General features: G+C 44.3%; 1 protein-coding gene across 4 annotated transcripts in view; it reads left to right on the top strand.

The window, feature by feature from the left end:
* Positions 1 to 24708, top strand: part of INF2 (inverted formin 2) — a 188674-nt gene that overhangs the window by 76718 nt on the left and 87248 nt on the right. For all 4 annotated transcript variants that reach the window (XM_077466809.1, XM_077466808.1, XM_077466807.1 and 1 more), the window contains exons 2-3: positions 9035 to 9443; positions 12831 to 12946. In XM_077466809.1, the coding sequence (XP_077322935.1) occupies positions 9035 to 9443; positions 12831 to 12946 (525 nt within the window). The remainder of the gene's footprint in view (positions 1 to 9034; positions 9444 to 12830; positions 12947 to 24708) is intronic.

The raw sequence follows: 24708 nt of genomic DNA, 5'->3' as shown, positions 1-24708 counted from the left end.
ATAAATCAATAGTGTAATATAAAAATATATATCTATAAATGTCTACTGAATAGTATCAAAAAGTGCAAAGTGCTACATTAAATAAAATAAAATAAACACACCACAAAGGTGATAGAATCCAAATAAATGAAAATCAAGTGAACAAAGGTAAGTAACTAAAAACAGTCTCTTAGAAAATTACTATTTTGATAAAGTGCAGAAAAAAAAAAAAAGTAAACGCACTACAGAGTCAATTGAAAACCTCCACAGAAACACAACTGCTTCAATTGAGTGCAAAGCCACTAAACAGTGAATTGATCATAAAGTGCCAAGTGCGTCTTATAAATGTGCAAATAAGTAAACACTCTCCAGAGGTGATATAAGTGAACCACCCTAATAATAAACAAATGATATACAAGAAAATAAGAGAGTATACCTAGACCAAAAAGAGGGTACCCTCTCCTGATCACATAGGAATAAACTTTAGAATAAACAAAAAAAAAAAAAAAAAAAAATATATATATATATATATATATATATATATATATATATATATATATATATATATATATATATATATATATATATATATATATATATAAAATAGTAAACGCACTACAGAGCCGGCTGCAACCTAATGTTATATCAGAATGAATCCGGCCTCTATAGATTAAATATACATATTGAAATCCATCAAAAATAAAAAGATATATATATTCAAGTCCATAAATAAACAACAGTCTCCTTTAAGTGCAAGTGCTTTGTGCAAACTTGTGCAAATTCAACTGAGGTGTGGATCTCCCAGTGCTTAATCCCGCTGTGATCACACTTTAGTGGGCAGTGGCCCCTTACCTATAGCAAGGAGGGATTCGCATAGAGGTATATAGATTTCTTTAAATGTCTTCTCTCCTGGTAAATTCGGTCACCTTCTCCTTTGAATTTTATTCTTATTGCTCCAGAGGACCCAATAGATTAATAGAGAGGGAATACCATAGTGTAGTATTTCACAAATAGCATTTAATAAAAATTTACATACACGGGGTACTCACACATTAATAGATAGAAAAAAGCCTTTTTCTAGCAATCAGCAGTAAGTGCATCCACAGTCAGCTTCCTTCCCGTCCCTAAAATCTGACTTGTATCTCAGTGCAGACTTCTGAGAAAATCAGTAAGCCAATCACACAAGCAGGAAATGACATATCTTGGGGGGCATTCTGCACACATTCTTTGTAGATAACACCTCCAGGTTGCCGTATTGCATTGCATATTACAGAAAATGATAGTGTAGTGCCAGCTCCTGAAGAGCATGCGCTATGCTTTTTGAAAGTTAAGGTTACACTTGGTTTGAGTACAATTGTTCTAAATTTGGACCTCAGCATCAGTCTGCCTGGCCACAAGGGGCACTGTCTCTTCTGGCAGGCATGAAACCACAGTCTAGTTGGGTACTTTAAGTTTACTCTCTCTCGGAGTCTGCCCAGTGGGAGTGTCACTCTTGCTGTGCTTTCTGGGAGAGGGTACTTAAGATGCGGATGTCACGTGGTTCGGGGTTTCCGGTCCAGAAGGATGTTCTGACTCCATGGTCCTGGTCCTCCTGACCAGTCCCCAGGAAGGCTATGGCCTGGGGTACGGATCCACCGACTTGTCTCGGGGCTGGCTAGCCCGAGGCAAGGAAACTAAAGCAGGATTCTGAGGTGATCCGGTGCCATCTCCGGTAGTTGGAGAGGCCCAGTAACTTCATAGCTATCCAGGGGAGGACTCTTCAGAAGACCACGTACGGGTTGGTTTCTTAGCAAGAGCCTGGAGGGGCTGAAGTACCCAAGAGAATCCGGTCTCATGGGTATCGCCAAGCTGGCTGAAAGATCCAGGTATCACACGAGTGTTCCATAAGTGTTCGTTTCCTGAAGTCTACAACAACGTCTGTGGCAGACTTGTTCCTGAGTAAAGCACCATGTTGGCTGCTAGGCCTTGTGAGAGAGGGACTATCCAACTTGAGTGATCATCCAGTTGTGAATGGCTATTCTCTGGATGCAGTCAAAGTAAGCAAGTTCTTCATTATTGGACTTTGACACTAATGCCGCGTACACACGGGCGCACTGTATGGCGTACTTAGTCCGTCAAAACACATTTCAGCGGACAATCCGCTCGTGTGTGGGCTTCAGCGGACTTTTTCAGCGTGCAGTCCGGCGTACTAAGAATTTTGGATTTTTCAAAATTCTGTCCGTCGTACTTTGGTTTCAGCGGACAATCCGCTCGTCAGTATGCTAGTTCGACGGACTAAGAATGGCGCATGCCCAGAAAGGATTTACACGGCGGAAGGGTGCTTTGCTGTGTCTTGGACTTCCTATTTCTAGTCCCGTCGTACGTGCTGTACACGTCATCGCGCAAGCTTTCGACGGACTGTTTGTGCATCCGTGTGTGGTCAAGTCCGTTCAGTCGAAAGTATGACGGACTGTCCGTCGGATTGTATGACGAACTAAGTACGCCATACAGTCCGCCCGTGTGTACGCGGCATAATGCTGCGTACACATGATCGAATTGTCTGGCGGAATTGGTCCGGCAAACAATCCGCCAGACTTTATAACGAACGGACTTGGCCACACACGGACGGTCCGAAAGCCTGGCGATTTCTAACGCGATGACGTACAGCACGTAGGACGAGACTAGAAAAAGAAAGTTCAACAGCCAGTAGCCAATAGCTTCTTTCTCGTACTTGCTTCAGAGCATGCGTCATTCTTAGTCCGCCGGACTAGCACACTGACGAACGGATTGTCCGCTGAAAGCCAAGTCCGGCGGACAAATTTTAAATCAAAAATACTTTCTAAGTCCGCCGGACTTTACGATGAAAAAGCCAGCTGGAGCCCACACACGATCGAATTGTCCGGCGTACTGTGGTCCGGTGGACCTAGTCCGCCGGACAATCCGGTCGTGTGTACGCGGCATAAGAGGACCTAAACTTCCTTCCTAACCCTCTGATCCTATTTTGAGAGACTGTTCGTTGTCTACGTTTTTTGCAAATAAAAATCCCTTTATGCCGATCTGTCGTCAGTCTCTGAGTTTACTGGGCCATCTACCACGGGAAACCCCTAGACGCAGATCAAGGTAGAAGAAGGTAACGGTAAGCCCAATCAAAGCAGCAGCTCCTTCGGGGGTCAGTGCTACAACAGCACTGCAGATTGACAAGGAAAGGTCATTTTTAATAACATTAAAATTAGAAGATGACTTTTGTCACAATTGTATACACTATATTATTATTTTTTCCCCCCCCCACGAAAGTAGAATTACTCTTTAAAGCGTAACTGAAGGCAAAACTTCAAATAGGGACACTAGTCCCCCCCTTACTCTATCCAAAATGATTGTTTTGCCTTTAGTTCCACTTTAATGCACAGAATTCAGAAGTTACTTTTTTTTAAGGCAGGCTGTTGCAACACACTGCATGTGCAATGTGGGGCACCACAGTGGGGGGTACGTTGCCACTGCTGTAATAGTGGCTTTGGGTGCCTGACATGCTAATTCAACGGCTGCTCTGGAACAAGTAAGTAGATGAAGAGTTATGGCTTTTTAACATGCAAACATCTTCAGATCAGTGACACCAAAGACAGCCAGGCAACTACTTTTATTAGGAGGGGGTGATCCAATGGCAGCCCTATATTTCCTTGGATCTACAGGACCCGAAGCCCACTGCACATAACGTGGATTCTGATAGGCTGTGCGATTCATGCCTAGAAAATGTTGGTGGATCCCTGGAGAATGTAGACTTGATCTCTGGTCCCCGATTGTTGAACAAGACCTGAGTACAATGTATCATCTACTGAGCAGTGACACATCCCTTATTGGATGGCTAGGGGCTCTTTAGCTAGCACCTAGTGCTTTGGGAATTCCAATGAGTACCTCTGCGTACATTGTCAATGAAAAGATGAACAGGCAGGTAAAAATAATTTATTGCAAAAGAGACATAGGAGGAGATTTATTAAAACTGGAGAGTGCAAAATGTGGTAGCCAATCAGCTTCTAAACTTCAGCTTGTTCATGCCTCCCAACATTTTGAGATGGGAAGGAGGGACACCTATCAGCAAACATATGTAGGCATAGGACACGCCCCCCCCCCACCACACCCCCTTAAAGGAGAATTAACCCAAAAAAAGGTTAATTAAATCCACAAGGGCTTTTTTTACCACTAATTTTCCTTTATATTGGCTTTTAAAATGTACAAATGCAGCAATTTAGAGTTTGGATGAAGGGTTTAGCACTGGGAAACACTTTTTTAAAGATAAAAAGTGCATTTTATATACAGCTATATGAATCAGAACAAAATGAGGGACAAATGAGGGTGAAATGGGGACATTGCTCCAAATCAGGGACGGTCCCTTGAAATCGGGGACAGTTGGGGGCTATTCTTGCTGACTTGTTCAGTTAAGCTTTGACAAAAAAAAAACCTGGAAGCCGATTGGTTTCTATGCATCTAAATTTCCACTTTAAGATCTTTTGACTTGGATAAAGCTGCCAAGAATGTTCCTAGGGGGGAGTTGGCGCTGTGTGTAACCTCTGCATGATTTGGCCGCTGTTTACCAGCTGTATTTAGTGCGGGAAAGAATGGCATGGAAATACACAGCGATTGTTATGGGACAATACCCCAACTGTGTGTGGCTCTGTGCTGAGCTCAGGGTCAGCCTCAATGTACAAGTGTAATGTCATGCTCTACTAAGCCACAGAGAGAGAAAAAAAACACAAAAACATTGTTGTGGTTCTTTTAAATGCAAAGAAATTTCTCACGGGTCTGGTGAGTCAAGGCACAAAAAAAAAAAAATATATATATATATATATATATATATAAAAGCTGCCTAAAAGGAAACTATAGTGTATATTCTGGAATCAAACATTTTGTGTTCTTTTTATATACGTGAATAAGGAACCAAAAGATCTGCGGTGGGTGTGTTTGGGAGCACCTCTTCTGCAATATTGGCAGGTAGACAGAAGGCGTTCTCAGATCACCAGATTATGGACAAACTGGATTGGGTGGGCTGGTGCACCACAGGTATGCATGGAGGAAATCTTGGCAATTTCAATTCAAATTCAATTCAATACTTGATAATTCATCTTTGGCTGTCATAGTTTCAGAAACCATGAAATCAGACCGAGACGGAAGTACAGTTACATCACACTTGTTTAATAATAAAAGTAAATAGAACAAACGTAGTCAAAACATAGCCAGAGTTCAGGGACCGGGAAACGGATAGTCAGACAAGCCAAACGTCAGGGAGCCGGAGATGAGCCTAGTAAAACAGCAAGCAGGATCTGGAGCCAGAAGGAATGTCAGCCAAGCAAGTCTTTTTTAACAGGACTGCAGGAGAGCGTCTCTGTGATGTTGACCAAGGCGAAGGCAGAAATCATCTGGGCTGAACGGCTTAAGTAGGCAGAAGTGACGAGCAGGATATCATCAACAGCTGAGTACCTGTGGAGAGATAGGCGCTGACAATTAGCCGACAGCTGAGCGGCCAGCTCAGAGAAGGAAGGGCTGATCCCAACCCTGACACATAGCTGACAAGCATAGACACCTAACTTTTTAGGGCAGCCCTCAAAATTTCCACTTGCCTGCTCGCATTAGGGGAGAGGAAATAAGCTGAAGGTCTATATGGAGCCGCATCGGAGGGAGGGGTGGGCTCCGCCGGCAGGTGGGGTTGAATAGGAGCCGATTATCCTCCCAGCCTCCGCCCCCTGTCATTCTTCTAGCAGGGCCTGGCATACAGGGGGTGTTGGCAAAGAACTAGATGAGGTGGGGGCGGGGTGGGGAGGAAGGTTGGGCGGGAGCTACCAAAGTTTACTTTTCCTATTAACAAGCTGGGGATTGGTTACGCATACTGCCTAGCAACCAATCACCAGCTTGTTAATAGGAAACGTTAACTTTGGAAGCTACCGCTCCCCTGTCCAGTGCTGTGCTCTACTGTAAGTCTCTCTGCATCCTAAATCAGTGAAAGTCATTCATTGGTTTTAATTTTTTTTAATGCTATATTTGGCTGACAGCTGATCATGTGATGTAAACAGAGCTGGTAATGGGCTATATTTTTTTCCTCATGCTCAGAAAAAAAAAAGCCGATCACCAGTGGCTGTGAGAGGGACATCAGTCCTGATCGTGGAGAGCCTCTGCAGAGGCTTCTGTGCCCACCTGTGCAACCTACCAGTGCACAACATTGCCGTCTACCAGTGCCCATAGTGTCACCTATAAATGTCACCAATCAGTGCCTGATTACCAGTGCTGCCTATCAATACCACCTACCAGTGTCCATCAGTGCCACCTACGTGTCCATCAGTGCCACCTACCTGTGACATCCATCAGTGCCACCCATCAGGGTCCATCAGTGCCGTCTTATCAGTGTCACCTTATCTGTGCCTATCAGTGCAGCCCATCGGTGCCCATCAGTGCTCATCAGTGCAGCCTCATCAGCGAATATCAATGAAGGAGAAAAATTACCCATTTACTAAATTTTTATAACAAACTATGAAACGTTTTGTTTTTTTTGTTTTTATTTCTGTTTTTTTTTTTGTTTGTTTAGCAAAAAAATAAAAGCCCAAGTGGTGATTAAATACCACCAAAAGAAAGCTCCATTTGTGTGAAAAAAATGATAAAAATTAAATTTGAGTACAGTGTAGCATGACCGCGCAATTGTCATTCAAATTGTGACAGCGCTGAAAGCTAAAAATTGGTCTGGGTAGGAGGGGTGCCAAGTAAGCAAGTGGTTAAAATTCAGAGTTTTGTTTTCTTAAAGAGAAACTATCACAACATTTATCTTTATATACAATGCAATGACAGCACCAAGAAAACGAAGAATCCAATGTTTTTCATGATAAAATTGGTTCATAGTAGAATAAACTGTAGCGTCAGTCTTTTCCTTAAATCGGGATAACATGCTCAAAGAGGCGCTGGGAACTTTTATGCCGCGTACACACGATCGGAATTCTTGTCGGAAAAAGCTCTGATGGTTTTCCGACGGACTTCTGACAGATTCCGCTCAAACTGTCTTGCCTACACATGGTCACACCAAATTCCGACCGCCAAGAACGCGGTGACGTACAACACGTACAACGGGACTAGAAAAAGGAAGTTCAATACCCAGTAGCCAATAGCTTCCATCTCGTAGTTGAATCTGAGCATGCGTGAGTTTTTGCACATCGGAAATTGCATACACACGATCGGAATTTCCGATAGAACGTTTTTCCATTGGGAAAATTGAGAACACGCTATCAAATTTTTGCTGGCAGGAATTGGGCCAGCTAAATTCCGATGGATCATAGACACGGTCGCATTTTACAGTGAAAAGCTCTCATCTGTATTTTGCTGGCCGAAATTCCCGATTGTGTGTACGTGGCATAAGACTTGCATGTGTAGTCAGATGAAGGAAAAACTTCAAATGAACTCAATAGCTCTGGCTAGACGGCTTTCACACAAACAGGTTTCCCTCAATGGGTACCCAACAGTAGTTCAAACCATAAAATTACAGAAAGGAGCACCAAACCAAAAGTGGATAAAACAATCCAAGACAATCTTTATTGTTGGAAAAAAAAAGTCATATTAAAGCATCCAACGCATTTCAGAAGCTATACCACTCCCCCTTCATTGTGGCTCCAATGCATTACGGAAGCTACACCACTCCCCCTTCATCAGGGCTCAACATAGGATAAAGCTTGGATGAACTCTGTGAAAAACGGTGACTTCACAGATCTGTATAGGAACCTGTATTGAACTCTCTTTACATGGAGGAACAACCTGATACCAATTGCTGAGTGGCCCTGATCAGGGCCGTCTTTAAGGCAGGGCAAAAGTGGCAGCTGCCCTGGGCCCTGTCATTGTTGTGGGGCCCAAAGCAGGTGCCTCATACTTGCCAACTATCCCAGTTTAAATTCCCTTGAAGTTGTAGTCCTGTGTTGTGTACCGATATCTCAGTGTGAAGTGCTGCTACTAATGCTGCCCAGCTCTGCCCTATTGTTGTGTACAGATGACTCACCTGCAGACCCTGTGTTTACATGTAAATAACCGGCATTCATATGTAAATGGGGGCGGCATTACTAGGTAAATAGCTGCGGCCGGTGATATTGATCTGTAAACAAAGGCGACGTTGATATGTATATCATGCTCCACTGCAGAGAGGAGACGATGTGCTGTAACCTCTAGCAACCAATCAGTGAGCAGTATTACTGTACAGCGATCTCTAGCAACCAATTAACAAGCAGAAATAATTTGCTGTAACCTCTAGCAACTAATCAGTGAGCCGTAATGTGTGCTGTAACCTCTAGCAATATGATCTCATACAGTAAACAAATTTTAAGTCTAACTGCTATTGTATGTCTCAGAGCAGGTAGAGCGTGAAATTGCATGGGAGGGGGGGGGGGGGGGCAAGAAATTTTTTGCCCAGGGTCCAGTCAATATTAAAGATAGCCCTGGCCCTGATGAAGGATGAGTGGCATTGTTAATTCAATCAAGGCAACTGAAGTTCATGTGAAAAGTTTGTTGGTATTATGTAATGTTCTAGAATTTGTGGTATATACTCATATACATAGCTAGACATAAGTCTTCATCAGTATTATTATGTTTTAGATTCGTAGACCTGATGAAGGGGGAATGGTGTTGGCTCTGAAACATGTTGGCAGTTTTTATAACTTTTTTTTTTTTTACCAACAATTACATTTTTATTGGACCATTTTTCCTGGATTTGGTCTGGCACTCCTTTCTGTATTTCTGTGGTTTGAGTTTTTTCTTGAATAACGCTCCAAAAGGAGGATATCAGTTTACAGAGTCAAAGGAGCTAGCATTTGCTTGGTGATACTCCCACAGTTGTCATTAGAATTTTTTTTTTGTCACGGCCATACAAAAACCTTCAAAGTACACCCAGGTACACCTTTTTGCTACAATATTAGACAGAATGTCCGGCCTTATTATGTAACTAGCATGACATGACTGCTCGGTTTACATTTATATAATGGAAATCTATAAGCACAAATAAGATTTTTAAATGAGTTCTTCATATTGGCTATATTATTTATTTGTCTGTTTTTTCCCCCTCTAGGAAAAACTACCAAAAATGTCTCTCAGCAAAGAAGGAGCCCATAAGAAATGGGTGAGCCTGAAAGAAAAGCTGTCACCCCAAGATTCGGACCAAAGTGAGGCCAACTTAGAGAATGCGGATCCAGAACTTTGTATTCGTCTTCTACAAATCCCATCCGTGGTGAACTATTCTGGCCTGAAGAAGAGACTGGAGAGTAGTGATGACCAATGGATGGTTCAGTTCCTGGAGCTCAGTGGTCTGGATCTTCTACTTGAGGCCTTGGACCGGCTTTCGGGCAGGGGAGTGTCAAGAATCTCTGATGCTCTTCTACAACTTACTTGCATAAACTGTGTCCGAACACTAATGAATTCCCATAAGGGGATCGAATATATTGTCAATAATGAAGGTTATGTCAGAAAGCTTTCTCAAGGTGAGCTTGTCATATGAACCTTGGTTTGCTCCAATGCCTTTTCATCTTTATCCTCATCTAAAATAACTATATAATGGACTAACATGCATGCTAAGTAATGTGTAAGCCCTTGTACACATGGTCGGAGATTCCGTCTGAATGTTTCCTATCGGACCGTTTTGTTGGATATTCTGACTGTGTGCGGTCTCCATCAGACTGTTTCCGTCGGAATATCCGACGGACCAAGTTTTCCAACTGGTTGGTAAAAATTTTCGTCAAAATGCTCCGATCGGACATACTACGATCATGTGTAGCCTACTCCGATGGACAAAGTGCCACGCATGCTCAGATCAAATTCCTAGACAAAAGCTATTGGCTACTAGCCTGAACGTAGTCCCGTCGTAACGAAATAACGTCATCACGTTATGTACAATCGGATTTTCCGACAACTTAGTCCGACCGTGTGTATGCATCATCACTTCAGGACCTCTTCCGGAATCAATCCGTCGGAATTACTCCAACGGATTTGGTTGTCGGAATCCCCGACCGTGTGTACAAGGGCTAAGGGTAACATTTACAGGTATTTATTTCCACTCCCCCTAACTATGTCTGAGGCCCCATTCGCACTTGAGAGACTTGTACTGCGGCTTTGGCCGTCAAAGTCACATGACAAGTTGCAGCCTAATCTTTTCAATGGCACCCCTTCAAATCGATGTAACTTAAAGGAATTCCCTTCATTTCCAGGGATTCCCTCTCACTTCCGGTTTGGCTATGGGACAGGAAGTGAAGGGAAATCTCCACAATGGGACACAGATGGTGAACAAAAATCTGACGGGGGTTAGAACTCTACCTTACTCTATTCAAAATTAAAAAAAAGCCTTGCCTACAGTTCTACTTTAACATGTCGCTTCAATAGAAATTGGTTAAATATTCAACTTCTGTCAAGCGGTCGAGCCCACACACTGATTGAAATTTGGCTAGTCTTTGCTGGACAGGACATATTTCAATCAGTGTATGGCCAGCTAAAAGGTAAGCTTGGAACTGTCCATGGTGGCAGTAATGCCGCGTACACACGATCGGAATTCTCGTCGGAAAAAGCTCTGATGGTTTTCCTGACGGAATTCGGCTTAAGCTGTCTTGCCTACACACGGTCACACCAAATTCCAATCGTTTATAACGCGGTGACGTACAGCACGTACGACGGGACTAGAAAAAGGAAGTTCAATAGCCAGTAGCCAATAGCTTCCGTCTCGTAGTTGAATATGAGAATGCATGATTTTTTGGCGTGTCGGAATTGCATACACACGATCGGAATTTCCGTTGGGAAAATTGAGAACACGCTATCAATTTTTGGCTGGCCGAAATTCGGACAGCTAAATTGCGATGGAGCGTACACACGGTCGCATTTTCAGATGAAAAGCTCTCATCTGTCTTTTTCTGGCCGGAATTCCGATCCTGTGTACGCGGCATAAGGGAACTGTGTAAGGTGAGGCAGTATGTGAAGGGCCATCATTGTGAGTGGTGAACCCAAGCTCCGGGAGCACCTGGAGGAGTGCCGTAGATGGTTCCCCCAAGGCTCCGAGGATGGGAATTAAAATCATTTGGTGCAAAATAATGGATTGCTATAACAAATACTTGAAATACCTGCCACACCACGTTTAGACCCAAAACATACCAGACCCAGAATTTCTGTTTTTTTTTTTGCTGCATTTGTTCACGCTGGAGAGATTTGCCTCGTACTTCCTTCGACGTCTTTGGCACAGTAAGTGAAGGAAAATCTTCCCAACAACACACATACTGATAGAACAAAATAGACACTGGTCTTTACCCTTTCCTTTTCTACCTAAAACTGTAAAAAATAGTTTGCCCATTTCTCAAGTTTTATTAAAAATAACTTTATATGAATGCTTTGCTTTAGTAAGGAAAAACCATTGGCAAAACAACCGCTACATGTATTCCCTTTAAATTCAGCATCATCCATCCATAAAAATAAAAAAACTGTGTCAGCGAGGATCAAGGGATGATTTGCCTAAGGCAGTGATGGCAAACCTTGGCACCCCAGATGTTTTGGAACTACATTTCCCATGATGCTCACTCTGCAGTGTAGTTGAGCATCATGGGAAATGCAGTTCCAAAACATCTGGGGTGCCAAGGTTCGCCATCAAGGTAAGATAGCTGGTGCTATGTCCACTGGAAGGGTAAGAGGCTTAAGAAAAATAGAAAAAAAATGTATGTTGGTGTTGCTCCACAGTACCCTGTTACCCCAGGCAGAGGCCCACAAGTACCGTATGGTAAATACTAGGCTTGTGCAATTAGTTTTGTAAGGAATCGAAATTCAGCCAAATTTTGCATCTTTCGGACATTCGGATGCATCCGAATGTCCGAATAAAAAAATAATGAATAACAACGAATACGAAAGAAGTATAACGAATGAATTCGAATGAATTCGACATGATTCGTTAATTCTTTAAAGATCTAATGAAACAAAAGGTCAGCTCAAAGTAAATCTTATTGTCCAATCAGCTAATTAATTTTGTGCCGGAGGTTGGATTACTGGCAAAGTCCTGAGAACTGAGTTAGAAGGATGTTGTATTGTATTGGAGCCGAGGAGAAGAGACGTTGTCATTGTGTGTGTTAAAAGATTCAATAAACAAACGACTTTCCAAACTACGAATCATTATCACGAATGTCTATACATATATAAATAGCGAATTTCAACGAATACGAACGAATGAATTCGACACTCTACGAATAATAACAAATTTTCCAAAAATTACACCCTTGCATAGACTGTGATTTTTTTTTTTTTTCAGTCTGATTCATTATTATCATTATTATGCAACCCAACTTTGCCAAATTGGCACAGTGGATGCTGCCTAGTGGGATCTGCTGAGTAGACACCAGATTCCCCCCTAATCCCATGCACACACTTTTCGACGGACTAGGTCCAACAGTCTTCCCGACTGACTTTCTGAATGAGCGGACTTGGACACACTCAATCACACCAAAGTCCGATGGATTCGAACGTGATGACGTACGACCGGACTAGAATAAGGAAGTTCATAGCCAGTAGCCAATAGCTGCCCTAGCGTCGGTTTTTGTCCATCGGATTAGCATACACACGAGCGGATTTCTCGGTCCGGCGGAGTTCTGGCAGGAAAATTTAAAACATGTTCCTTTTCTAAAGTCTGCCGGATTTTTGTCAAGCAAAGGTCCAATGGAGCGCACACACGATCGAATTGTCCAACGGACTCGTTCCGTGGGGCCTTTGCTGTCAAAAAGTCCAGTCGTGTGTACACGGCATAAGAGTTCCAATTTTATAGCCTTTCATTGATATATGTGAATATTTTACTCCTCTTCATTGGTCTTACCCCATAGAGACTTGATTGTGTTTGTATTCCTATATAGCTCTGGACACGTCCAATGTCATGGTGAAAAAACAAGTGTTTGAACTGATAGCAGCCTTATGTATCTACTCGCCGGAGGGACATGCCTTGGCTTTGGATGCACTCGAGCATTATAAGGTAAATAATTCTGTTGATTGACAATCTGAACCCTTCAACTGCCTGACGATTAGGAAATCCTTGCATTGCTTGTGTGCTCATTTTTCAGGCTTGTCCGGGTATACTGTATATATCGGGGATCTGCAATTAGCGGACCTCCAGCTGTTCGCAAAACTACAAGTCCCATCATGCCTCTGCCTCTGGGTGTCATGCTTGTGGTTGTCAGAGTCTTGCTATGCCTCATGGGAATTGTAGTTTTGCAACAGCTGGAGGTCCGCTAATTGCATATCCCTGGTATATATGATATGATAGGTAACAGGTAACATGTAGAGAATGGTAGAAGTGACCACATTGAAATACTAGCCATATACAGATGGTGCTTATTTATCTATTGGTCACTAAAAATATGATTAAAACTGGCCTCAGTTAAGCATTCATTAAGACTTCCTCTTTTTAAGTCCAGCTAACTTAAAGTGGTTGTAAACCCATATGGGGGGGGGGGGGAGGGGAGCAACCTGCAAGGCAAAGGCCTAATGAGCTAGTATGCATAGCATACTAGCTCATTATGAATAACTTACCTAAAAACGAAGCCCCCGAATCGGTCCTCCGTCTTCATGTCTGCCACTGCCATGTATCCCGGAGAGACTTCCGGGTCTCGCTGCTCCGGCGCTGTGATTTGTCGGAGCAGGGATGACGTCACTCCCGCGCATGCGCACGAGAGCCGACACTCACAGCATATAGCCACGAACTGCGGCCTGCCCAGTGCGCCTGCGTGCCGCTGTCTACGGCACAGGCGCCGTAGACAGCGGTGGTTGTCTTTTTGGAAATATCTCCTAAACCGTATAGGTTTAGGAGATATTTATTGGACCTACAGGTAAGCCTTAATCTAGGCTTACCTGTAGGTCAAAGTGGTTTGTAAGGGTTTACAACCACTTTAAAGGGTTACGCCGCGTACACACGACCGGACTTTCCAGCAGAAAAGGTCAGTCGGACTTTCGGCGGAGTTCGACGGACTTCCGAACGAACGGACTTGGCCATACACGAACGGACTAAGTCCATTTTGAAAGTCCGTTCATTTAGAACGCAATGACGTACGACAGGACTAAAAAAGGAAGTTCAATAGCCAGTAGCCAATGGCTTCCCTTGCGTCGTATTTGGTCCACCGGACCAGCATACAGACAAAGTTTTCCTGATAGGAATTGAGTCCATCAGACAGATTTGAAACATGTTCTGCCCCGCCTCTGCATTACCTTCTCAGCCAATAGAAATATGTCTGTGGATACTGTGAGTACATGTATGTGTATACTGTGTGACTGTATTCTGTGTGTGTGTATACTGTGTGGTCCCATAATCTCTGATTGCCTGGGAGCCCCATAATCTCCTATTGCCCGGGGGCCCCACTAGTTGTCAGTCCGCCCCTGTTAGTGGCACACCAAATTGTGAAGACGGGATCAGGGTGATAGCCTCAGCTCCTGCACCTTTAGAAACAAGTCAGCAGCGTGACTCCCGAGGCAATGTTGGCTGATTTTTGACAGACTGCATATAACAAAGAGAGAGAGTGTGTCCCTTCTGTGAATCATTCAGCAGTCTGTGTAGGCTGATCTCTCCTGCCTTTGCGGTAAATTTAGCACATTTGTTAACACCCTCCAGAAAGCCGACACCCTTGCTTAAAAGTAGAGCTCAAATATTGCATGCGAGTTTATCCCTTGAGTTGGCTGCAGGCAGGGCCGGGGCAAGGGGTGTGCAGGAGGTGCGGCTGCCTTGGGCACTGTGGTATCATGTGAGGTGGGGGGCACTACAAGGAGATTTGGGGGGGGGTATTTATGTTGGAAGGGGGAATTTGGGCGGCTGCAGGGGATAAGTATAGTTCTAGGAGGGAAAATTTGGGGGGTGCTAAGAAGAGGGGTGATTTAGGGGGATTTGTGTTGGGAGGGGGGGGAGAAGATGTGTACTAGGATGGCCACATTTTAGGGGTAGAGGATTTGTGCTAGGAGGGATGACTGCGAGGGTTATTTACTAAAGGAAAATCAACTTTGCACTGAAAGTAAGTAAAGTCGCTGTAGACCCGAGGGGGACATGCAAGGAAAATAAAAACAGCATTTTAGGTCGCACAAGATTGGATGATAAAATCAGCAGAGCTTCCCCTCATTTCAGATCTACCCCTTAGATTTAGAGTGACTGCACTTCCAAGGGCACTTGCAGTGCAAAGTGGATTTGCCTTTCGTAAATAACCCCCTTTGTGTTGTTGTTTTTTGGGGGGGGGATTTGTGCTGACATGGGGGTTTTCAGCAGGGGTGGGGGAATTTTTACAGGGAGGAGGTGGAATTTATGCTTTGGGGGTAAGCATGCAGATTAGTGTTCAGTGTTTCATGGGGAGATTTTTGCTGACACATAATGCTCATACATCTTGGGGGGGGGGGGAAGGAGAGGTTGTTGGGAGGCGCAGTTTGGCATGTTTACCCTGGGCTCTAGATGACCTTGTCCCGGCACTGGCTGCAGTTAATAAATATAACATATTCATCTCAAATAATTATAATTATTCTGATTAGAGAAAAAAATAATTATGCATGTGAATTTACTATATATATATATATATATATATATATAGAATATATAATATATATATATATCTTATTCCTGATCATAATAAAATAAACACAAAGAAGCACAGCATAAATATATAATGGACATATTAAGCCGCCCTGTCTACGTATGTGTTTATGCATATGCAGGGGCGGACTGACCATTCGGGCACTGCCCGAGGGCCCCATGCCACCAAAGGGGCCCCATTAGGGTTGCCAGCCTCAATAAAACCAGGGACAGTATGTAAAAATCTGTATTTAAAAAAAAAATCCCAAGATTATAGCTGCCCCGCCTCTCCAGTACCTTTTCAGTGTGTGTATATGTATTCAGTGTGTGTTTATTGTGTGTGTGTGTGTGTGTGTGTGTGTATACTGTGTGGCCCCATAATCTATTGCTTGGGGGCCCCATAATCTCCTATTGCATGGGGGCCTCATAATCTCCTATTGCCTGGGGCCCCCATAATCTCATATTGCCCGGGGGCCCCATAATCTTCTCCTATTGCCTGGGGGCCCCATAATCTCCTATTGCCCGGGGGCCCCATAATCTCATATTGCCCGGGGGCCCCATAATCTCATATTGCCCGGGGGCCCCATAATCTCCTATTGCCCGGGGGCCCCATAATCTCCTATTGCCCGGGGGCCCCATAATCTCCTATTGCCCAGGGGCCCCAAAATCTTCTCCTATTGCCCGGGGGGCCCCATGAGTTGTCAGTCCGCCCCTGTGCATATGTGTCTACAAATTCTAGACCAAGAGAAATGATTCTCGCATTCTGTATAACATCCCTCTCTTTGTAAAACATTTATTTCCAGCCCGGCGCTTTCTTTGTTTCGGAGTGCGATGTCTGTGTACTGTATAAATATCTGTACACAGAGGAGCAGAGCGAAAGCAGCATAACATGAATAAAATGAATTAGCACATTTATTATATTACTGCTTATTATGCTCTATAAATTGAAACCTGGGATTACTAAACGCAATCTAATTAAATGCAACATGTGTTTCGATTCATAAATTGAGCTTTTTTTTTTTTTGTGCGGCGCTGGGATTCGGTGAAATCTGCAAGACAGAACGAAACAAAGCGGGTATCAGCCATAGGGAATGAATGTTTGTAGAAGACCTTTTTTTTTATTTATTTTTATAATGACTTCCCTCAACTTCCTCAGGTGGGAAAGAGGGACACCTATCCGCACAAAGTATGCAGGTAGAGAACACACCGCCACTCCCACTGCACCCCAGGTTCATAGGTTATGAACCCCCCAACTTTGGACCACCGAACACCTCTTTTGGGTTGCGGTAGGTTATTGCTTATCGGTTATTTTGCCCCTTGCCATGCATTTTTTTTTTTTTTTTTTTTAATAGACTGGCAACAACCACAAGGAAAGTTTACACACCCCTGAATATTATTTGCTGCAGGTGCATGAGCAAGCTGCATTGAATTACCACAATACATCACAGTGATTGGTTGCAGAAATGTGTGTTGTACCACAGTGGCGTCACTAGGGTTGGTATCACCCGGTGCGAAAAAAAAATTGTGTCACCCCCCCCCCCACCAACTATAGTCCCCCCTCATTACAGACCCCCCTCCGCTAACTAAAGACCCTCCTCCCGCAGTATAGATCCCCCTCCCTCAATACAGACCACCCTCCATCAATATAGACACCTCCCCCTCAGTACAGACACCCCTTCAGTACAGACCCCTCCATCAGTACAGACATCCCACCTCGGTGCAGACCCCCCATCGGTACAGACACCCCCACCTCAGTAAAGACACCCCCACCTCGGTGCAGACCCCCCATCGGTACAGACACCCCCATCTCAGTACAGAGACCCCCCCCAAGCATTACAGACACCCCCCTCAGTGCAGACCCCCCTCAGTACAGACACCCCCTCAGTGCAGACCCCTCAGTGCAGACCCCCCAACAGTACAGACACCCCCCTTCAGTGCAGACCCCCCAACAATACAGACACCCCCCTCCGTGCAGACCCCCCTCAGTTACAGACCTCCCCTCAGTGCAGACCCCCCAGCAGTACAAACACCCCCAGTGTAGACCCCCCAACAGTACAAACACCCCCCTCAGTGCAGACCCCCCAGTGTAAACCCCCCAACAGTACAGACAACCCCCAGTGTAGACCCCCCAACAGTACAGACATCCCCCTCAGTGCAGACACCTGCCCAGTGCAGACCCCCCTGCAGAAACCCCCCCAGTGCAGAAACCCCCTCCGTGCAGACCCCTGTGCAGACACCCCTTCAGTACAGACCCCTCCATCAGTACAGACACCCCACCTCGGTGCAGACCCCCATCGGTACAGACACCCCCACCTCAGTAAAGACACCCCCACCTCGGTGCAGACCCCCATCAGTACAGACACCCCCATCTCAGTACAGAGACCCCCCCAAGCATTACAGACACCCCCCTCAGTGCAGACCCCCCTCAGTACAGACACCCCCCTCAGTGCAGACCCCTCAGTGCAGACCCCCCAACAGTACAGACACCCCCCTTCAGTGCAGACCCCCCAACAATACAGACACCCCCCCTCCATGCAGACCCCCCTCAGTTACAGACCTCCCCTCAGTGCAGACCCCCCAGCAGTACAAACACCTCCAGTGCAGACCCCCCAGTGTAGACCCCCCCAACAGTACAAACACCCCCCTCAGTGCAGACCCCCCAGTGTAAACCCCCCAACAGTACAGACAACCCCCAGTGTAGACCCCCCAACAGTACAGACATCCCCCTCAGTGCAGACACCTGCCCAGTGCAGACCCCCCTGCAGAAACCCCCCCAGTGCAGACACCCCCCAGTGCAAAAACCCCCCCAGTGCAGACCCCCCCAGCAGTACAGACACCCCCCCCCCCCCAGCAGTACAGACACCCCTTACATACCGCAGAACAGCAAACAATCATATATACACACACAGCAGTGTGTGTGCCTCGAGATCGGCTCCTCCTCCTCTGTGGATGTAAACAGAGAGGAGGCGGCTTTGTTCCGCTCCGTGCTGAGGGACACAGCCACGGTGCGGGACAGTGTAGTGGCCGTTGTTAGCGGTGCGGTGGCGCTACCCACGGGTGTCACCCCTCTGGAGGGTGTCACCCGGGTGCGGCCCGCACCCCACCCGCCTAGCAATGCCACTGTTGTACCACATTGTACCATAACCCAATAGTGTAACTAGAGCAACAGCATAGCTCCCAACTGTCCCTGATTTCGAGGGACTGTCCCTGATTTGGAGCAATGTCCCTCTGTCTGTCATTCCCCCTCATTTGTCTCCCACTTTGGTCTGATCTATATAGATGTATATAAAATGCACTTTTTATCTATCAAAAAGTGTTTCCCAGCGCTGAACCTTTCATCTGATTTCTAAATTGCTGCTTTTTAAATTCCAAAAGCCAATATAAAGGAATAGTAGTGGTAAAAAAAAAAAAAAAAGGACTTGTGGGTTTAACCAATCTTGTTTTTTTTTACAATTCTCCTTTAAGGGGGCGTAGCAAGGGCGTGTCCTATGCCTGCATACTTTTGCTGATAGGTGTCCCTCCTTTTCATCTCAAAAAGTTGGGAGGTATGCAACAGTGTGATTAACGTTTTTTTTTGTCAGCACTACATCTTCTTTGTACTACCTGTGACCATACACAGAAAACTTATAGTCAAGTCAAAGAAATGTCGGGTGACTCATTGCTATTGGGTGCCGGCATTCAAGGATCTCATCCCAGCCCACTCGATCATGCAAGCAACAGGTAGGACGCCACACACCAGGGACGGAGTTGCCACTTCATCCCTTTTAAAATCAAACACATATTAAAGTGGAAGTAAACCCATCCATAAAACAGTTTCATTTACAGCACATGCAGGAAATGTACCACTCTCATTGGTGGTGCTCTCAACCAAACTGTAAAACCATCCAATGGCTGGTGTCATAACTGATCACATCTGTGCAGCATCATGGCAGTTGTAGATCAAAACAGAGGCCAAGATGACAACTTTCTTGGCTGAAAACGATAGCAGGGTTTACTTACACTTTGATTCCCTGCAAAGGTAAAGCATAATGGACTACTATGCATCGCATCACATCGCATAGTAGTTCATTATGTGTCACTTACCTGACACAGGAGCCAGCCAAGTCACCGCTGTCCCCTTGTCTACGGAGCCTCCATCTTCTTGGTGGGTCTCGCTACTCCGGCGCTGTCATTCGATGAAGCCGCGATGACGTCACTCGCACGCATGCGCACGCCAGCCGCCACTCGCGGCATATCGCCGTTGACAGCGGCGCGCTCAATGCGTTTGCGCCGTAGACAGAGGTGCCTGTGTTTTGGCAAATATCTCCTAAACCGTGTAGGTTTAGCAGATATTTCTTGGACCTACAGGTAAGCCTTTAATCTAGGCTTACCTGTAGGTCAAAGTGGTTTGTAAGGGTTTACAACCACTTTAATCAGCCAAAGAACCTGTGTGATTAAAGTGGTTGTAAACCCTTACAACACACTTTGACCTACAGGTAAGCCTAGATTAAGGCTTACCTGTAGGTCCAAGAAATATCTCCTAAACCTACACGGTTTAGGAGATATTTGGCGAAAGACAGGCACTGCTGTCTACGGCGCAAGCACCGTAGACAGCGGCGCGCCACAGTCGAGTGGCGGCTCCCGTGCGCATGCGCGAGAGTGACGTCATTGCGGCTTTGCCGAATGACAGTGGTGGAGCTGCGAGACCCACCGAGAAGATGGATGCGCCAGACTACAGGAGACAGCGGTGACTTCGCTGGCTCCTGTGTCAAGTAAGTGACACATAATGGACTACTATGCGATGCAATGCGATGCATAGTAGTCCATTATGCCTTACCTTTGCAGGGAATCAAAGAGGAAGTAAACCCATCAGGGTTTACTTCCTCTTTAAGGTGGTAATAAAACTCACTTGGTGCCTAAGACTCCATTCACGCAGGCGACTTTCAGAGTGACTTTTGGTGGCGACTTGGACACGACTTGATTATGAATAACAGCGCGACTTGAAGTGACTTCAACGCGACTTGGGGCAACTTACAACATGACTTTAAGACTTTGGCCGTGGCCAATCAGAGAATAATGAGCTCTCAAGGGGGAACTTCACACCAAAGTTTAAATAAAAAAACGGCATGGGTTCCCCCTCCAGGAGCATACCAGGCCCTTAGGTCTGGTATGGATTTTAAGGGGTACCCCCTACACCGAGAAAACGGCATGGGGGCCCCCCAAAATCCATACCAGACCTTTATCCAAGCACGCAGCCTGGCCGGTCAGGAAGGGAGGTGTGGATGAGCGAGCACCCCCCCCGAACCGTACCAGGTCGCATGCCCTCAACATGGGGGGGTAGGTGCTTTGAGGAAGGGGGGCACCCTGCGGCCCCCCCACCACAAAGCACCTTGTCCCTATGTTGAATGAATGAATGAATGAAATACTTGTATAGCGCACAATGCGAACTGAATTGCCTCTAGGCGCTGATGTTGATGTTGATGCTGATGTTGATGAGGACAAGAGCCTCTTCTCGACATTTGGTTGTCGGGGCCTGCGGGCAGGGGGCTTATCGGAATCCGGGAGCCCCCTTTAATAAGGGGGCCCCCCACCCTATGTGAATAAGGGGTACATCGTACCCCTACCCATTCACCTGGGGAAAAAAAGTGTCAATTACAAAAAAAACACAACACAGGTTTTTAAAGTAATTTATTAATCAGCTCCGGGGGTCTTCTTCCAACGTCGGGGGTCTTCTTCCGACTTCTCCGCTCTGTTCGGCCTCTGCTCCCGGTGTCCGGCCTCTTCTCCCGCTCTCCGGGAGAAGAGAACTTAGGTTTTTATTGCTGTCCTTCTCCCTGCTGGGGAATTTTACTCTCCTTATTCCTTCTAGGGGCCATTGTCACCAAGGCAGATAGTGTGCCGAAATCCAACATTTTCAATTGTCACAGAACAAAATGTGAGAAAACGTGTTCTATACGGACACCTGTTCTGGTCACAGCTGTCTAATGCCCCGTACACACGGTCGGAAATTCCGCCGGGAAAAAGTCCAATCGGATTATGTTGTCGGAAAATCCGATCGTGTGTGGGGCCCTATCGGACTTTCTCTGTTGGAATTTCCGATGGAAAAAGTTTGAGAGCTGGATCTAAAATTTTCCTGACAACAAAATCCGATCTGACTTTTTCCGATCGCGTGTAGAGAATTTCCGACGCACAAAGTGCCGCGCATGCTCAGAAAAAAAATTTGGAGACGAAAGCTATTGGCTACTGGCCTCTACGTAGTCCTGTCGTACGTTTTTGTACGTTGCCTCGTTTCCGACAACTTTGTGCGACCGTGTGTATGCAAGACAAGTTTCGGCCAAAATGCGTCGGGGGGGGGGGGACTGACGGATTTTGTGGTCGGAATGTCCGACTGTGTATACGGGGCATCAGAGGGAATTTCCTCTTACTGAGGTTTTCTCTTCCATGTTGAGTCGCCAGAACAGAAGACAAAGGAAATCTCCCCAATGGGACACAGACCTAAAAAAAATAAAAATAAAAATAAAATAAAAATAAAAAAAAGCTTATAAAGGGTTTTATCCAAAACTGAAAAAAAAGAAATGTTGTGGATAGAACCACACTTTAAAGCTGAATATTTACATCCTTGTAAAGCCTAGTCATTTTTATTATATCTAGCTGAGGCTACTTCAGGAAAATGATCTGTGGCCTTGAATTAATGCCGGTCCTTCATTATTATTTTTTTTTAATTAAATATATTACTTTAAGCATGATGTCCGCGGGCTCATAGTGTATTATCTAATTACAGTCACTACGTGCCGTGCTCCAAACCATAGCTCCCTGAGCACGCTTGTATGCAGAGTGACTTCTTCCCTTGTAAAATTATCATTTTTATTGTAATTGGTTTTCAGATATGTACACTGCTTGTTAATTAATTGGGGAATACTGCTCCGATGCCTATGTAAATTAGATATGGAATGTTATCAAATATGATGTTTGCTGAATAAATACTGCTGCTTCAAATAAAAAAATAAAAAAATTCCAAGATTAAAGTAATTCTAAAATCATGACGTGTCAAACATGTTACCTGCTTCTTGCTATGGGGGCACTTGAGCAGGCTTGCTCGTGAGCTGTGCTCTGTGTGTCCATTCACAAACAAAGCACATCCCTCCCCCCCCCGCTCTCTCCTCATTGGCTCACTGGCTGTGATTGACAGCTGTGGGAGTCAATGGCTCCGGAGGCTTTGTCAGGAAAGAGACTCTTTGGTAAACAACACAGAGCACTGTAGAAAGGGAGCGATCTGTGAGTTTCTCATCCCTGCAAAGCAGGGGTTAGAAACCGAGATCTATAGTAAAAGCAGCACACTTCACACACATTACACAGTTAGGCACACATTTAGCGCCTTAATCGCCCTACGTGTTAACCCCTCCTGTGCCAGTGTTATTAGTACAGTGACAGTGTATAGTAAGAGCACTGATCACTATATTAATGTCGCTGGTGATGTCAGTGACAGTTAGTAAGTCCCCGTCCCCCCCGGAATCAGTTAGTGTCAGACTGCCCGCTGCAATCGCAGTCCCATTCTAGACATGTGCATTCGTTTTCGTTCCAAATGCATTTCCATCCGAATTTCTGGTATTTTCATTATCGTTTGTTAAACGTGCAGAATCTGAAAACCGAAAGATCCCACATAAACAAATGCTTTTCGCAAAACAACAGTTCGATATAGATAGGAGATTCCACATGACGCTGACAATAACAATCTGTGTCTATCGAACCTGTGGTCGAATGTGCCTAACCTTAACTCTGTTAGTCCAAGATTATTCTACATAGAGAGAAAAGATTTGACATAGAGAGAAAAGATTTGACATAGAGAGAAAAGATTTGACATAGAGAGAAAAGATTCGACACAGAGAGCAAAGATTCGACACAGAGAGCAAAGATTCGACACAGAGAGCAAAGATTCGACACAGAGAGCAAAGATTCGACACAGAGAGAAAAGATTTGACACAGAGAGAAAAGATTCGACATAGAAAAGATTTGACATAGAGAGAAAACATTATAGAGACAATAGCAAAAAAGGTTGAGAAAAGAGAAAAGATTCAACATGAAGATTCGATATAAAGATTCGAAGAAGCAGTCGCTGCGATTGGACATTTATGGTCAAATGCTCCGCCCATAGGCTATAGAAGAATTCTAATGTTGGTCGACTGATTAATAAATATAATTATTACTAATGTCTTACAACAATAGAATTCTACTATAGCTTGTAGGCGGAACATTCGACTGGAAATGTACGATTGCGGCGTCATACAGATTAGCTGCTCCGTCGAATCTTCTTAGAACATTCGACAGACACCATGAGCTTTCTATGACAGATTCAACCTTAATTATTTTGGATTTTCGGACGAATGCATTTTTTTAACAAAACGAAATAAAGAAAAAATGTCGAGAGTAGCCAAATAAATTTATTTTTCGGGCGAAAATCAAATTCCGAAACAAAATATTTCAGTGTGCACATGTCTATAAATCGCTGATTGTTGCCATTAGTAGTATTAAAGAAATTAAAAATATAAAAATTCCACTATATATACCATAGTTTGTAGACATTATAACTTTCACACAAAAAAAATCCAATATACACGTATTGTAATTTTTTTTTTTTATTAAAAAAACATGTAGCAGATTACATTTTAGCCAAAATTTATGAAGACATTTTCTTTTTTGGAACTTTTTTTATTGGATATGTTTTATAGCAGAAAGTAAAATATTTTTATATATCAAAATTTTCGGTCTTTTTTAATTTTATATCGCAAAAAAATCTAAATGAAATACCACCAAAAGAAAGCTCTATTTGTGTGAAGAGAATGATATAAATTTTGTTTGGGTACAGTGCTGTATGACCGCATTTATTAAAACATATTTATGAAATGGAAAAACAGTAAATATGCACTCAATTTTACAAGATATTAAAAAGTGTATCGATAAGTCTCCAGCAGGTGGCAACCTTCCAGGTGGTCAAGGGTGAGAAAGGTGGTTGGAACCAGGAAGTAAACCATAGACATGGGCACTGCCGAAAAATTTGTTCATTTTCGTTTCATTCGTTTTATTTTTATTTTATTTTTTTTCGTTTTTCGGGTCATTCGTTCTGATCGAAATTCTAAAATTCTAAGATCTAAAAAAAAAAAAAAAAAAAAAAAGGAAAGAAAATCTGAAAATTTGAAAGAACGAAAATTCAAAAACTA

This window comes from Lithobates pipiens, unplaced genomic scaffold, assembly GCF_037356315.1.
Source record: "Lithobates pipiens isolate NorthernLeopardFrog02 unplaced genomic scaffold, aLitPip1_a1.2 Scaffold_37, whole genome shotgun sequence".
NCBI classification, from domain to species: Eukaryota; Metazoa; Chordata; class Amphibia; order Anura; family Ranidae; genus Lithobates; species Lithobates pipiens.
The sequence above is the reverse complement of the archived record's forward strand: the minus strand, read 5'-3'. Positions and strand labels throughout refer to the sequence as shown.